Genomic DNA, 13,227 nt, shown 5'->3' with positions numbered 1-13,227 from the left:
GGCGGGCGCTGAGACGGGGGTGACGTTCGGGCGAGGCCTCTGCTGCACCAGGCGGCGCTGCCTCCCCCGAAGGCGCAGGCAGGCCGAGCTGGGCGGCGTCACAGGAGACGGGCGGAGCGCCTGGCTTCCCCCGCCCCTTTCGGGTGAGGATCGGGCCCTGCGCGGCGGCCTAGCAGCTCCTTTCTCCGAACGCCGCGCGGGGACACGTGTGTGGATGAGCGCGCGCGCGCGGGGCGGACGCAGCGTCCCCGTCGGGTGAGTGCGGGCCGGGGAAGGGCGCCGGGCAAGGTTGCCGTCCAGCCCAGCCGGTGTTGGGGAGAGGCCCGAGGTAGGTGGGTGCAGCTCGACGGGTGGGGTGGATCAGAGGCTGGAGGGGGTCTAACGCTCGGCCGGTTTTGCTGTCTCCACGCCAGTGACTCCAGTCTCGTGTTGTGCTCCAGCCCCCAGCCAGCTCTTGCCCCCCCGCCCCCGGCCTCCCCGAACAGATTGCCCCGATCCCCGGCAGAAAGCAAAAGAGGTCTGGGGACACAACCGGTTGTTAAATTATTGGAATCCCACCACTGCCCCTGGGTCAGAGGCTTGTTCCGACGGTGTTGCGAGAGGCCCGGGAGCAGGCGATGGGCAGCGTTTGCGAGGCGGCGACATGCGTGAGGGTGGCAAGGGGCCCCTTTGCACCAATGCAGAGCCGCTCCTTAGGAAGCTTGCTGGTATTGGCAGGATCGCCTGGGGCATCCGGGGGTCTGGCCTGGGGTGACAGCGGTGGCTCTGTGTTCAGGGGCGACGGTGGGTCGTGCGAAGGTGGTTGGTCGAATGCGTGTTCCAGCTTTGGAGGAGGAGGAGGAAAAGCGGGGGCAGCTCCCCTCGGGTAGACTGAACGGAAGGGGCGGAATCGCTCTCTTTAGAGCTAGGCCGGGCTGCATACAGTTGCATTTCCCTTCTTGCTTCTACTGCGTTGTAGGCCTGATTTTGACATGCAGTCGTCCCCCGTCCCCCCCAAAGTGATGGGTGCTGTCCTGCACCTTTGTGTGCTGTGCTAGTTTTCTGTTTCTAGGGGGTTATTAAAATAGGAAAAATGTGAACAGTGTAATCCCTCCACTGCCATCGGAGGTATTCCAGACTATCGCATCAGTTCTGCTGCTGTCTTCAGTCATGCACAAACCAGGCTTGAACCTCTTTGCATATTTGTACGCAAAGGAACCTCCGTTATATTTGTTATCCCCATCTGACTGTTGAGGATGTGTTTGCTGAATGTGGCAAAACGTTTCTCGGGAGCATCTCGACTCCAAGTTTAAATCTGTGTCCATCTCTTTGCCTTGATGGTTCAGTTTTGCTGAATTGCTTTTCAGGTCCAAAGGTGCACAGAGCAGCATTCTCTCCCTGCTCCCCCCCCCCCTTTCTCGCCTTTCTGTTTGAGTCCAGTAATCTTGGCTGTTGGGTTGGATGCTGCTCCTGTGGCAAGACGCAGCTGTCCTGATGCACAAGGGCGTCACAGTGCTGAGCAGCTGGCCACCTGGATAAACAGCCTATCCCTGAAACATATCTTTTGCTTTCCAAATGAGAACGTGCTGGCTCAGTGTAGGACGTTAGACCAAGGAAGCAGCTTCTTGGTTCCAAATTCTTTGGATTTTTAAAAAAAGAATAGCTGGCCACAGTGTCCTTCCATGCTACCATTCATAGGATGATGCCAGTAATGAAGGGCCCATTTTTCTCTTGGAAGCTTTCACAACACTGTTGTGTTACTCTGGTGGAATGTGGTGCTTAATGGTGTTTCTGGTGTCAGATTTGTATGTAAGGCGATGTAATGAAAACTGATTATGTGAGCTTTGGATTCTAGGCAGCAGTCATGACATATGGAAATGCATTCCAGGCACAGTCTCTAATTACATATAAAGACCATGTGCCAGTGATTCCCAAGCAGGTGCAGTATTCACACAGCGACCTGCTTATTTGTATTTACAGCCTCCCATCTTCTCCAGATGATAGTACAAATATTTTTTGAGAAGCAACTGTACCACTAGCATTAAGCAGCCCAAAACTTTTCAAGAGCAGTTGCAACTGTTTCTTTTGGTTTTGTGGTACTGGTAGGGAAAAAATTTGTAACAGGATTTATGATGCTGTAAACATCTCTATTTTCCAAGAATCAAGTATGGCCTTGTTTGCCAGGAAGGTCTATTGTATTTGCAAAGTGAGCACTTGTATTCAGCACGGCAATTTAAAAGGGAAAAAATTCTCCACCAATAGAGAACCTGGAGTTTCTAGATAGTGTGTTGTTTTTCTCCCATTGCTACGCCAACCTTGGGGCAGTCCAAGCAGTCCCAAGTGATGTAGTAGGCACTTTGTTTACACTCTGCTGTTAACCTGCCTACCTGAGGATGTGGCCAATCTCAATCCTGAAAATGAAAGCCCTTGATGTGAATTGTTTGCTTCAAAGCGAAACTGTCTTGGGACTGAGGTTGCCTCAGAACAAAATCAATATATCGTCATCTTCCAGAATAAATTCAAAATGCATAGTTCCTCTTTTGTAAGATGTTTTTGAACAAGGTACAGAACGCCATGATAGCTAACTTAGGAAGATCTTGTTTGTTAGAGAGGTTTACATGGCAGAACATATAGAGAAGTCCTTGGCCTCTCATCTCAGAGCCTTTCTCTTTGTTGGGACTAAAAGATGTCAGACCTGCAGTGCGTGGATTCCAAGGAGTGTATTGGGTTGCTTAGGAACCTATGCTTGTGTCATACAGATCAGGCAGCCTAGGTTGGAATATTGGAATTCATTCCTTTTGTAATTTCTATGCCATCTACTAAGCTATTGTATCTTGGCTTTCAGAGAAGTAAGTTTCTAACCTTCATGATGAGGAAAGGTTGGAAGTACTGGAGCAGTGTCTGTTGCTTCAAAACCAATAGAGTTGCAAGTTTTTTAGCTAATAGGTACTCCCATGAATTCTAGTGCATGGTGCTTCCACAAATTCCTGCTAAAATTTTCACAATTTGCAACAGAAAAACTGATCTGATTCTGCTCCCAGAAAAGGAAAGGAATGAAGCCATGCAGTGTTGGATTAAATGTGTATTCTTTAGAAGGGTTTGTTGAAAAAAATCATAGTAATGGTCTTGAATTTCCTCTTAACAGACCCACTGTTGGCTGACCTTCTCTTGTTGCTTTGTCCTGTACAGTAAAGTTCCCTTGCTTAGCAGGGCAGCTATTGCCACCACATGGTGACGCACCATGCCCATAGTGGACAAGCTGAAAGAAGCCCTAAAGCCAGGGCGGAAAGACTCTGCTGATGATGGTGAGCTGGGCAAGCTGTTGGCTGCTTCTGCCAAGAAGGTCTTGCTGCAAAAGATTGAGTTTGAACCAGCCTCCAAAAGCTTTTCATACCAGTTGGACAGCCTCAAAAGCAAATATGTTCTGCTGAACCCGAAGACAGAAAACTCTAGTCGGCATAAAGGCTGTGAGGAAGGATCTGGACGGAAACAAGGTACCTCCTGTCTGTACCTGTATTTGAAGAATCTGGCTCTGTTCCTGTTGTGGCTAATTTTGCTGATTCCGGTCTGTTCTCTTTCTGGCAGGCATTGAGCATGTGCTGGGAGGTGATGGAGTACCAGCCCCACAGAAGGTTCTCTTTCCTGTAGATCGTCTGTCCTTGAAATGGGAGCGGGTGTACCGTGTTGGAGCTGGTCTCCACAACCTTGGCAACACCTGCTTCCTCAACTCCACCTTGCAGTGTCTGACATATACCCCACCTCTCGCCAGTTACCTGCTTTCCAAGGAGCATAGTCGCAGTTGTGAGTACAGGGATGGGGCTTTGGAATGTTGTGTTCTGTGCAGGGGTGAGGCGCTGCTTGGTGCCTTGACACAAAGCGTAGATGTGATTTGACCCTTGAAGTTGTATCAGGCAAAAGCTGCTATAATTCTGTTATCTACATCCAGGGCCATTGTACCTGTCAGTTGGCGATCCTGGAGCAACTAAACGTAACCAATGATATTTAGTAGTATAACTCTTTGGTGAAGCATTCTTCTTGCACAAAAAAATCAAGTGTCACCTAATATCTCAACTATAAAACTGTCCTACTGACTATAACTTACTGTCTTTTGAACAGTAAATGTGAGATTTCCAGAAAACTTTGAATTAGGAAATGTGGTCTATGCCCTGAACTGGTTGGAATCAGATTTGACATGTGTGTTTGATTTATATTTAGGTAATGAAATAAAAATATTTAGTGTATTGTTGAAGGCTTTCATGGCCAGATTCAACTGGTTTTCTGGGCTGTCTGGCCACACAGGTAGATCTACACAGCCCGGAAAGCCCACAAAAATATTTAGGTAATGAAACAAAAGCATGCCTTACTAATATAGTTTTTATACAAGTACCTCAAAAGAACTTCCTGATAAGCAAAATGAGTGGAGCTCTAAAATATTTGATTTGGGGAAAAAAACAATAAAACATGTGTGGTATAAATATGATGTTTGCTAGATGCACTTGCACATTCATTTATTTCCTAGGGATAGTTATCTGGAAAATGTTAGTTGCAGTTTTTGGATCTGCCCTTTTTGACTTGTTTCACATTAATACATTTTATTACTAACTAGTATTATGAAAAATATGTTTTTAGAAATAGGAACGCTTTCAGAGAAAAATAAATAGCAAATGAAGTGAATTTGTAGAAGCAAAGGCATTTTAGTGTGGCTTTACCAACAACTCCGTATGACTTTCCTCCAAAGTTGCTGCTGGAATGGGCACTCTCTAGAACTCATGTGGCAAGGTGGGGCTTAAGGAGGAAAGGGAACTTACTGGCCTGCCTTCTCTCTTTGCATGAGTATTGTTGTTCGCAGATCCAGTCCATATCAGTTCTAATTTTTTTCATTACAGAAAATTTCTGCCCTGGGTAACTAGTTTTGGCTTTTTAATGAGCTATTTAAACTCTCCCATTAAACAGAATTCTCCTCCATTTTAATAATTGTAGATGCCACTGTTAGGATTGTCTTACAAATGATGCACAAACAAAAGAGGATGGAACAAACTTAACCCTAGAAAACTAGAATTAAGCACCGAGAAGATCAAGAAATTTTTTAAAGGGCAACTAAATATAAAACTGCTAAATATCAAAAATACACTTATTTATTTCAAATTAAAATCATGTGCACTTGCAAAAGACCCATAATAGCCTTCCTTATACTTACAATATCACAATTACAATACACAAAAGGGTCCAATGAGACATTTTTTGACCCTAAAAACAGACACATTTTGGCCAACTGGCCTTCCTCAGTGGTTAAAAGTAATGCAGTGTTTAGCTTCCTGACTACAAATTGCAATTGTAAAGTGTTTGTTTTTTTAAAAAATAGCTGAGACCAATTGTTGAAGAGTTGTTTAAATTGGCACCCAGGTCTTCCACATAAACTCATGTCCACTTAAAGAGTATAATACAATGTGCCAATCATGTCCAATTCTGCTAGCGCAAAATCTTATAATGCCTCAGTCATAGAAAATTCTTGTAGTCGAGAACAAATAGATCACCACTGGGAAGGCCTACTGGCCAAAATATGTCTGTTTTTAAGGGGCAAAAAAGTGTCCCATTGGACCCTTCTGTGTATTGTCGTTGTGATATTGTGTGCATAAGTTAGGCTCTTATGGGCCTTTCACAAGTGTAGATGATTTTAATTTGTAACAAATACATATGTGTTTTTTATATTTAGTAGTTTTATATTTAGTGGCTCCTTAAGCAATTTTTTGACCTTTTAGGTACTTAATTCTTCTTACAAATGGTCCAGAACATGAGTATTTGAGATTTTTTTTAAAATATGCATGAGAAAAATCCACTTAAAAGTGACTTTGAAGGCTAGTAATAAAGAATGACGCCATACTTAGTTGGATCCTCTGTGGAATTGAAACCATTCAGGATCATTTGGCCCTTAGTTTCATATTATTAAATTCCTTCAATGCTTTATTCTGCAGTGGTAGTAATGGAGTTGCGATGCTTTACAAGACTGAGGGAAAGAAGGCCTCTACTTGTTTGATAATTGGGTGGGTGAGTGAATAAAAAGGGGTCAGGATACTTGGCTCCAAGGACAGCTTGCAGGTTGAGGCCATACATCTTGTGTCTTTATGAATAATGTTTTCCACCAAGTGGCTGCTTTACAGGCCAGTGCATTCATCCTTCCAGGGAGGGTCTGGCAGCCTGTGCAAACAGCTGCAAAGGAGCAGAGCCAGCACTTTGTTGAGAGTTTCTGCTCTCAGCACCCATGCTATCCCAGCTAGTAGTGTTGACTTCTACTTGGGAGGGTGAATATGCATGGCTGGGGTGAGGTATACATAGACAAAAGCTACTGTTGAGGGAGCTATTTGGATAGACAGGTAGGTTTTATGCAGTGGTGGGATCCAAACATTTTAATAACAGGTTCAGATGGTGGTGGGATTCAAACAGTGGCACCAATCGCACACACGCACCTCCAGTCCCTATTGGGCAGGGAGGTTGCTTTAGTAACCCCTTCTCGGCCCTCAGAAAAAATTAGTAACCACTTCTAGAGAAGTGGTGAGAACTGGTTGGATCCCACCTCTGGTTTTATGCCTTTTGAAATTGCTTGTCTGTTTAATGTGCAGGCTCCAAAAACTTCAACCACTGCCTACAGTCACCGTGGTGTAGTATTAAGAGCAGTGGACTCTAATCTGGAAGACTGGGCTTGCTTCTCCACTCTTTCACATGAGTGGCGAGATCTTATTTGAAGAACCAGATTGGATTCCCCACTCCCACACGTGCAGCCTGCTGGGTGACCTTGGGCCAGTCACAGTTCTCTCTGAACTCTCTACCTACCTTATAAGGTGTCTGTTGAATGGGGGTGGGAGGAATAGAAGGTGATTGTATACCACTTTGAGACTCCTTTTGGTCGAGAAAAGTGGGGTATAAAAAACCACTTCTTCCTTTTTGGTCTCTTGAGCTTCTCAGCAGAACAGATTGTATTTGACTGATATTTATGGCCTGTTTCTTGACCAGATTGGTTCCCAAAGTGGTTTACAATTCAAACTTGTAAGAGTGTCAAATGCTAAAAAGAAAGAAAGAGGCATCAGCTGTTGAAGCACTTTGCAAAAATTATAATTACTGAAGGAGTCGCAGTTTTCCTTTTAGAAAGCAAAGAAACATGTTGGAGGAGTGGTGTTTTTTGTTAGTGGCTATATTGGAAGGGGGAGAACAGGTGATGAGGTGACTTGATGCTTGTTACGAACATTTCTAATCCTTTCCAGAAGCTACCTGCTGACCTGTTTGTTCTAGCAATTGGTGCAGACCTTTTCAGAAAATGCTTCCTCCACCTCATGTTGCGGGGGAGGCGGGAGGGCTTTGCGGGATCGGCAGAGCAGCGTGTGGCCAGGTGCCACTGCTCTGCCAGTGGGACCGGTCTTTTGGAGATGGGTGTGGAGGCGGGAGGGCTTTGTGGGCCAGCAGAGCAGTGTGCAACCAGGTACAGCTGCTCTGCCAGCAGGGGTGGTCTGTTGAGGGTGGGATGGGGAAGGCTGGAGGGGTTTGCAGGCTGGTAGAGAAGTGTACAGTCAGGCACAGCTGCTCTGTGGATCGGGCGGGCCTGTTGGGGGTGTAGTGGGGAGACTGGAGGGCTTTGCGGGCCAGCAGAGCAGCATGCGCTCACGATCCACTTCTCCACCAGCCAGGATGGCCTCTTGAAGGTGGGTGGGGAGGCAGAGGGCTTCTTCAGGCCAGGGGAGCTGGGGGTTGCCAAGGTGGTGCTGCTCTCTGACACAGGGGCACTGGTTGGGGTAGGAGGGAGGCTGGAGGGCTTCTGTGGACCTGTGAAGCATCAGGCCCCAGGCCACCACTGCTCTGCAGGCAGGCTGGGGTGCTGGGGATTTCTCCTGGATTGGGGGAAGGTGAGCAGGGGAAGGGATGGAATTTCACTCATTGAGGGAGGGTTTGTCATCACAACCTTAGCCTTTTATTGGTTAGGATGACTCTTTGGCATGTTCATGATATTTTAAAAGCACAAATGCTTTTTTTAAAAAAATCCCTCCAATTTCCAGTGTTTTTATTTGGACAAATTAGAAAAAGCTCCTCTCCCAGACTTCACATCTATAGTGTACAGCTCTTGTTGAAGATGCCTGAAGCAAGTATAGCACTTGCATTAAAACGTGCATTTTCTTTTTCTGCTTTCTTCTGTAACAATAGGCAAAACAAATGATGTAGTATTAGCTGGTCACCTGTCATCCCCCCCCCCCCCCGCTGTAGAGTTGTTACATAGATGCAAAGACCTCAGAAAAATGTGGGGGGGAGGTTAGTTTTTCTTGAGGACTTTTTCCGATTTTTCGTTTGGGAGAGTCACTGAAAAGGAACTCCTATAGCATGAATAAAATGCTTCTTAAATCAAGGTTTTTCATACTCTTAACAGTGCGATCCAGAGGAGAGGGGCTGAAACCACTCAGGAGGTGGTATGACCCCAGCGCTTGTGTATGTCATTTGTTTGGCATAATGGGCATTTACGCTGGCACTGGGACACTTACACTGTCACTGGGAAGCGGTGCAGCAGTACCATGTATGGTGCCATTGCAGCCATGGCAGCAGCAAGCCCGCCATCACCAAAGAGGGTGCTCCTGGGGGCAGAGCTAGCATTAGTCTGTTCCCTGATCCCTTTCAGCCTGCGAACACCCACATTTACCAGTGTGAATTTATGTCAGCAAAAAAGGTAGGGAAATTTTAGGGAGAATTGGAAAAATAGTCTTTTAGTGTAGACTTGCACAACATTTTCAAGAATTTTTGTTTGTTTCAGTGTAAATGTTGGGAACAATTAATAAGCAGTACTATGTTTAATGGTGATACATTATTTTAAAGTTTGGTATTTCTGTGTTTTACAACCTGTCGTTTAATATCTAAGCATGCTGGCTGGTCCTACCTACTGTGACTTTAGACTCTATTCAAATACTACAAAATTTATTTTCACGTTCACTTCTACTTTTTCCTACTGATCCAGCTGATAAAAATACATGTCTGGGGTGATATAGGGTGCAGCAGTTTGTAACTCTTGAGTAGTACATGAACTTTTTCTTACAAATCATTAAGCCATTGGTTCTTTTAAATTTCATGAATACGCCAAACTGTATGCTAAGTTATATTTTATATGCTAAGTTATATTTTATGCATTTTATATTGTTCTACCAGTAAAAGATTCTTAGATTTGATTGCAAAACATTACGTATATTTCAATTCTATCCCTGCCCCCGCCCCTAAAAATCTGTAAAAATGAAGATTTCCCCCCTTCCTGTGGCTTCAATGTTTCTGGAAATTTTACATCTGAGGGCTGTTGAAGTGCCTTCAAGACCTTTTAATGTGTTTGTGGGTTCCCTCCACCATATCATTGCTTGCTGCAGTCCTTAAAAGAGGCGCATTCTTCTGAAATGTGTGAGACTATTTTTGGTTTCCTCCCTTCCAGGCCACCAGGGAGGCTTCTGTATGATGTGCGTTATGCAGAATCACATGATTCAGGCTTTTGCTAACAGTGGCAATGCCATCAAGCCGGTGTCCTTCATCCGAGACCTTAAAAGTAAGTATTCGGGTGAGGCTCTGGAGGCTTTTGTAGATCCTGCTGATGCTTTCCAGTCTATTAAGGGCAAGTGATCAGAAATCCCATTATTTAAACTCCTAGCGATGTCTTGGTTTTTTGAGCACACACTGTGATAGGGAATGCTGAGATGATTGGCTTGAGCAAGTTTCTAGTCAGAAGGAAGCTTGAAGCATGACAGAAATAAGCAAGAGAGTTGTGAATTAGTGATATTTGGGTCCTCTCATTTGTTCAGCTAGCTAAATCGTAGCTAGTACCCATACATTATTTGTCTGTTGTACTAGTCATAATTTTACTTAGTTGCATTAGAATTGGAATTTGCAGTGGGATCTGGATTTGGGTGGGATGGCGGTCTGCTTCCATGAAACAATTTCTGATCCTCCTTCATTCCAGTGTAAGTGGTATAATCCTGGCACTGTGGAACCTGTGTTAAGAGGCACAGGAGGAAAGATCCGTCTCTTTCTTCTTCACCCTAACAGAGATTGCTCGGCACTTCCGTTTTGGCAGTCAGGAGGATGCACATGAGTTCTTGCGCTACACCATTGACGCCATGCAGAAGGCCTGTCTCAATGGTTACACCAAGTAAGGACAGCTCAGTGTGTCTGGCTGGAGTTCTCATGGAGTTGGGCGGGTTGAATAGCTGGAATTTTTAATATTCTCCCCACCTTGCAGGATGTTTAGTGGAAGATTAGATCCTGATATATTACTGGTTTGGGTATGGATAGGGGATATGGTGTTATACTTAGTAAATCACTATTCAGTGATTGGGTCACTTTCCTTCTCCAAAGAGGAAGGTGAGCTAGCAGTACTACCATGTTTCCCCGAAAATAAGATAGGGTATTATATTAATTTTTGCACCAAAAGATGCATTAGGGCTTATTTTCGGGGTAGGGATTATATTCGGGGAAATATGGTACCTTCACAATTCATTAAGGACGAGCTCTCGGCAACTGGTTGCTTCCCCCATCATGTGTGACACAAGCTGCATTTTCATTGGCAGGGAGCACAGGGCATTGTCCGCGATTGTGATCTGTAACTACCGGTAGGGCTTATTTTGGGAGGAGGGCTTATATTTTAAGCATCCTCCAAAAAATCCTGAAAAATCATGATAGGGCTTATTTTTGGGCAAATGAGGAAAGCCTTTGTTTTAGACTGCCCCTGTGCCCTGGCTGTCATACTGAACTTGTCTTGCAGTACATTATAATTTAGGAAATTTGCTGAAGCATATTTTAATTCTCTGGCACTTATGTCTCCAGGCTGGATCGTCAGACTCAGGCTACTACGTTGGTGCATCAGATCTTTGGCGGCTACCTCCGATCACGAGGTGAGGAGTACTAGCTTAGTAAGCATCTTTGAGGGTGCTATGCATACTGGGACCAGTTTATTTTGAATCTTGGTGCTGGGAGATCCCCTTACCGTCCCATAACTTTCAACACTTTTGTGCCTGCAGCATTGAGTCCAGTGATAACGACTGTTTTTTTTTCTTTCTTTGCAGTGAAGTGCTCTGTTTGCAAGAGTGTTTCTGACACTTATGACCCCTTCCTGGATGTGGCTTTGGAGATCAGGGTATGGCAGAGTTATTCCATCCGCTTTTTTAAAAGTGGCAGCAGTAGAGAATTTGTGAAAATGAATGGACCCATAGTAGCTTTGGAATCCTGACTTCTGTAGTATCAGTAGAGACAGGAAGATATTTAATATATAGCGGAATATAATAAGCAGATGGCATGGCAGGTAAGAATTTGGTCCCTTGTAGAAAATGAAGATGGCAAAGCGGCAATGGAGAAAGTTCCTGGGGAAATGGCCCTCAAGGGGGTGCTTAGTGTGATGAAGTTACTCTTAGGATCATTGGTAGAAAAAACCCACAGTCAACTTTAAAGGTCTCAGCACTGAAGCACTGGCAGAAGAAACAAAAGTCTAGTGGCATCTTAAAGAATTCCATCATTTGTTTCAATATGAATATCCATGGAGTTGGACCTCACTTCTTCCATAGTGCCATTGTTGCAGTAAATCTTGGAGCAGTAAAATTCTAGGTGCATAATCCAAGCTGAGGAAAAATCTGTAATCGAACTAGGAGTTACTAATTAGTGTAATTTAGGTATTGCATGCAGTATTTTAATTTGTTTTGCTTTTGGAGTTTGTCAAGGGAAACTTAACCATTTGGTAGTAGTATATATTAAAGTTACAGAAACAGTGGATATCTGCAGAGCATACGGCCTAAGGGACTTGGGGTCACCCATGTCCCCAGGTGCACGCCTTTCAATCACGTGGGAGGGTGCCGGGTGCCCCCCCACATGACAAAATGCCATGTGCCCCAGCCACACACCACTGAGCCCTGTAGGGGGGGGCTTGGCTGCGGCCGGATGCGGCAGCTGCCTAGGCCGCCTGCCTTGGCCTCTGTGCAGGCCGGCTTTTGCCCTCCCCAGGCCCTGGGGATGGCAGGAGCTGGCCTGCAGAGAGGCGGAGGGGGGGGGGGGGCTCAGTCAGAGCTCTGTCCCCCACCCCTGAGCCGGGGGGGGGCACCCGGAGGAGGTGTTGCCCCTGGGTGCCATTTCCCCTCAATACGCTTCTGGATATCTGAATGCATTTCATGGATCTTAAAGAGATTATCTCAAGGGCTTTGTTTACATTTGGGATTAATCATTTCCTAGAGTAAGCAGGTTTGTGACTCCATGTAGAAGGAGGAATGCTATGAGTATAAGAGGGGGGAAGGCCGTTGTTTATAAGCTGAATACCTAGTTGCTAGAAGGTCTGGAGCATATGAATCATGTCCCTTCCAAAGAACCAGGCCTGACCAAGCTGGGAAGAGGGCCAAACACTTTCCCAAGGCTTATGTCCCAAAGGGTAGGGAGTAGTGATCAGCTGAGTAGCGGCTTTGGTTCTTTGGCTGGTCATAGGGTTAGGTAGGAGATTCCACTGAATAGCTCTTCTCTGGTCTTTTTATTACAGCAGGCTGCCAACATTGTGCGTGCACTGGAATTGTTTGTAAAGGCAGATGTGCTGAGTGGGGAGAATGCTTACATGTGTGCCAAGTAAGTTGTGTTTTAGGCTTATGCTCCACCTGTTGTGTTCACCATTCTCTCTTCTCTGACCCCCAGTAATTTAAAATAGAAACATATCTCTAGCACCAGAACCTTGCTCCAAAACAATCAAGCCAATGTGTTCTGCTTGCAGTTTCTGAAGTGGCTAGTTATTTATTAAAAATGAGGTGTGTAGAAGCAAAAGGAGGGAAAAGGAGTGGAAGTTCACCTAGCCGTTAGAAAAACAGCAGAGGAGCAAATGTGTATATTATGTTGGATACGTTTATTTTCTCTTTGATATCAGATTGTTTTCGCTGAATGCTTAGATATTTTGTATAGCACACATGGGGCTGGACTGGAGTATAGGAAAGTACCCTCCTCAGAATTCTGAACATATTTATATGTGCAAGGGACAGTTGCATAGCCAAACAGCAATCAATGGGCATTTGCGGTATCTTCTGCTTACTTGCTACAGCAAGGATGCAATGTTTTGAATGATGACATAGTTGTCTTTCCTCTTTTCTATGTAGATGCAAAAAGAAGGTGCCAGCCACCAAGCGCTTCACCATCCATCGGGCTTCGAATGTACTCACAATCTCCCTCAAGCGCTTTGCCAATTTTAGTGGAGGCAAAATCACCAAGGTATGGACATCTGAA

General features: G+C 45.1%; 1 protein-coding gene across 3 annotated transcripts in view; it reads left to right on the top strand.

Moving 5' to 3' along the window:
• The window catches only part of USP36 (ubiquitin specific peptidase 36), a 29,950-nt gene continuing 16,723 nt past the window's right edge, over positions 1–13,227 (top strand). Inside the window, exons 1-9 of one of the 3 annotated variants that reach the window (XM_048490196.1) lie at positions 1–255; positions 3,169–3,473; positions 3,565–3,780; positions 9,425–9,535; positions 10,033–10,135; positions 10,810–10,877; positions 11,049–11,119; positions 12,500–12,582; positions 13,101–13,212. In XM_048490196.1, the coding sequence (XP_048346153.1) occupies positions 3,221–3,473; positions 3,565–3,780; positions 9,425–9,535; positions 10,033–10,135; positions 10,810–10,877; positions 11,049–11,119; positions 12,500–12,582; positions 13,101–13,212 (1,017 nt within the window). In that variant the 5' untranslated portion in view covers positions 1–255; positions 3,169–3,220. Of the gene's footprint in view, positions 329–3,168; positions 3,474–3,564; positions 3,781–9,424; positions 9,536–10,032; positions 10,136–10,809; positions 10,878–11,048; positions 11,120–12,499; positions 12,583–13,100; positions 13,213–13,227 lie in introns of all 3 variants that reach the window. The other 2 variants (XM_048490195.1, XM_048490193.1) reach the window with 2 other exon arrangements.

The sequence above is a fragment of the Sphaerodactylus townsendi genome, linkage group LG03 (assembly GCF_021028975.2).
Source record: "Sphaerodactylus townsendi isolate TG3544 linkage group LG03, MPM_Stown_v2.3, whole genome shotgun sequence".
In the NCBI taxonomy this organism is placed as follows: domain Eukaryota; kingdom Metazoa; phylum Chordata; class Lepidosauria; order Squamata; family Sphaerodactylidae; genus Sphaerodactylus; species Sphaerodactylus townsendi.
The sequence above is the reverse complement of the archived record's forward strand: the minus strand, read 5'-3'. Positions and strand labels throughout refer to the sequence as shown.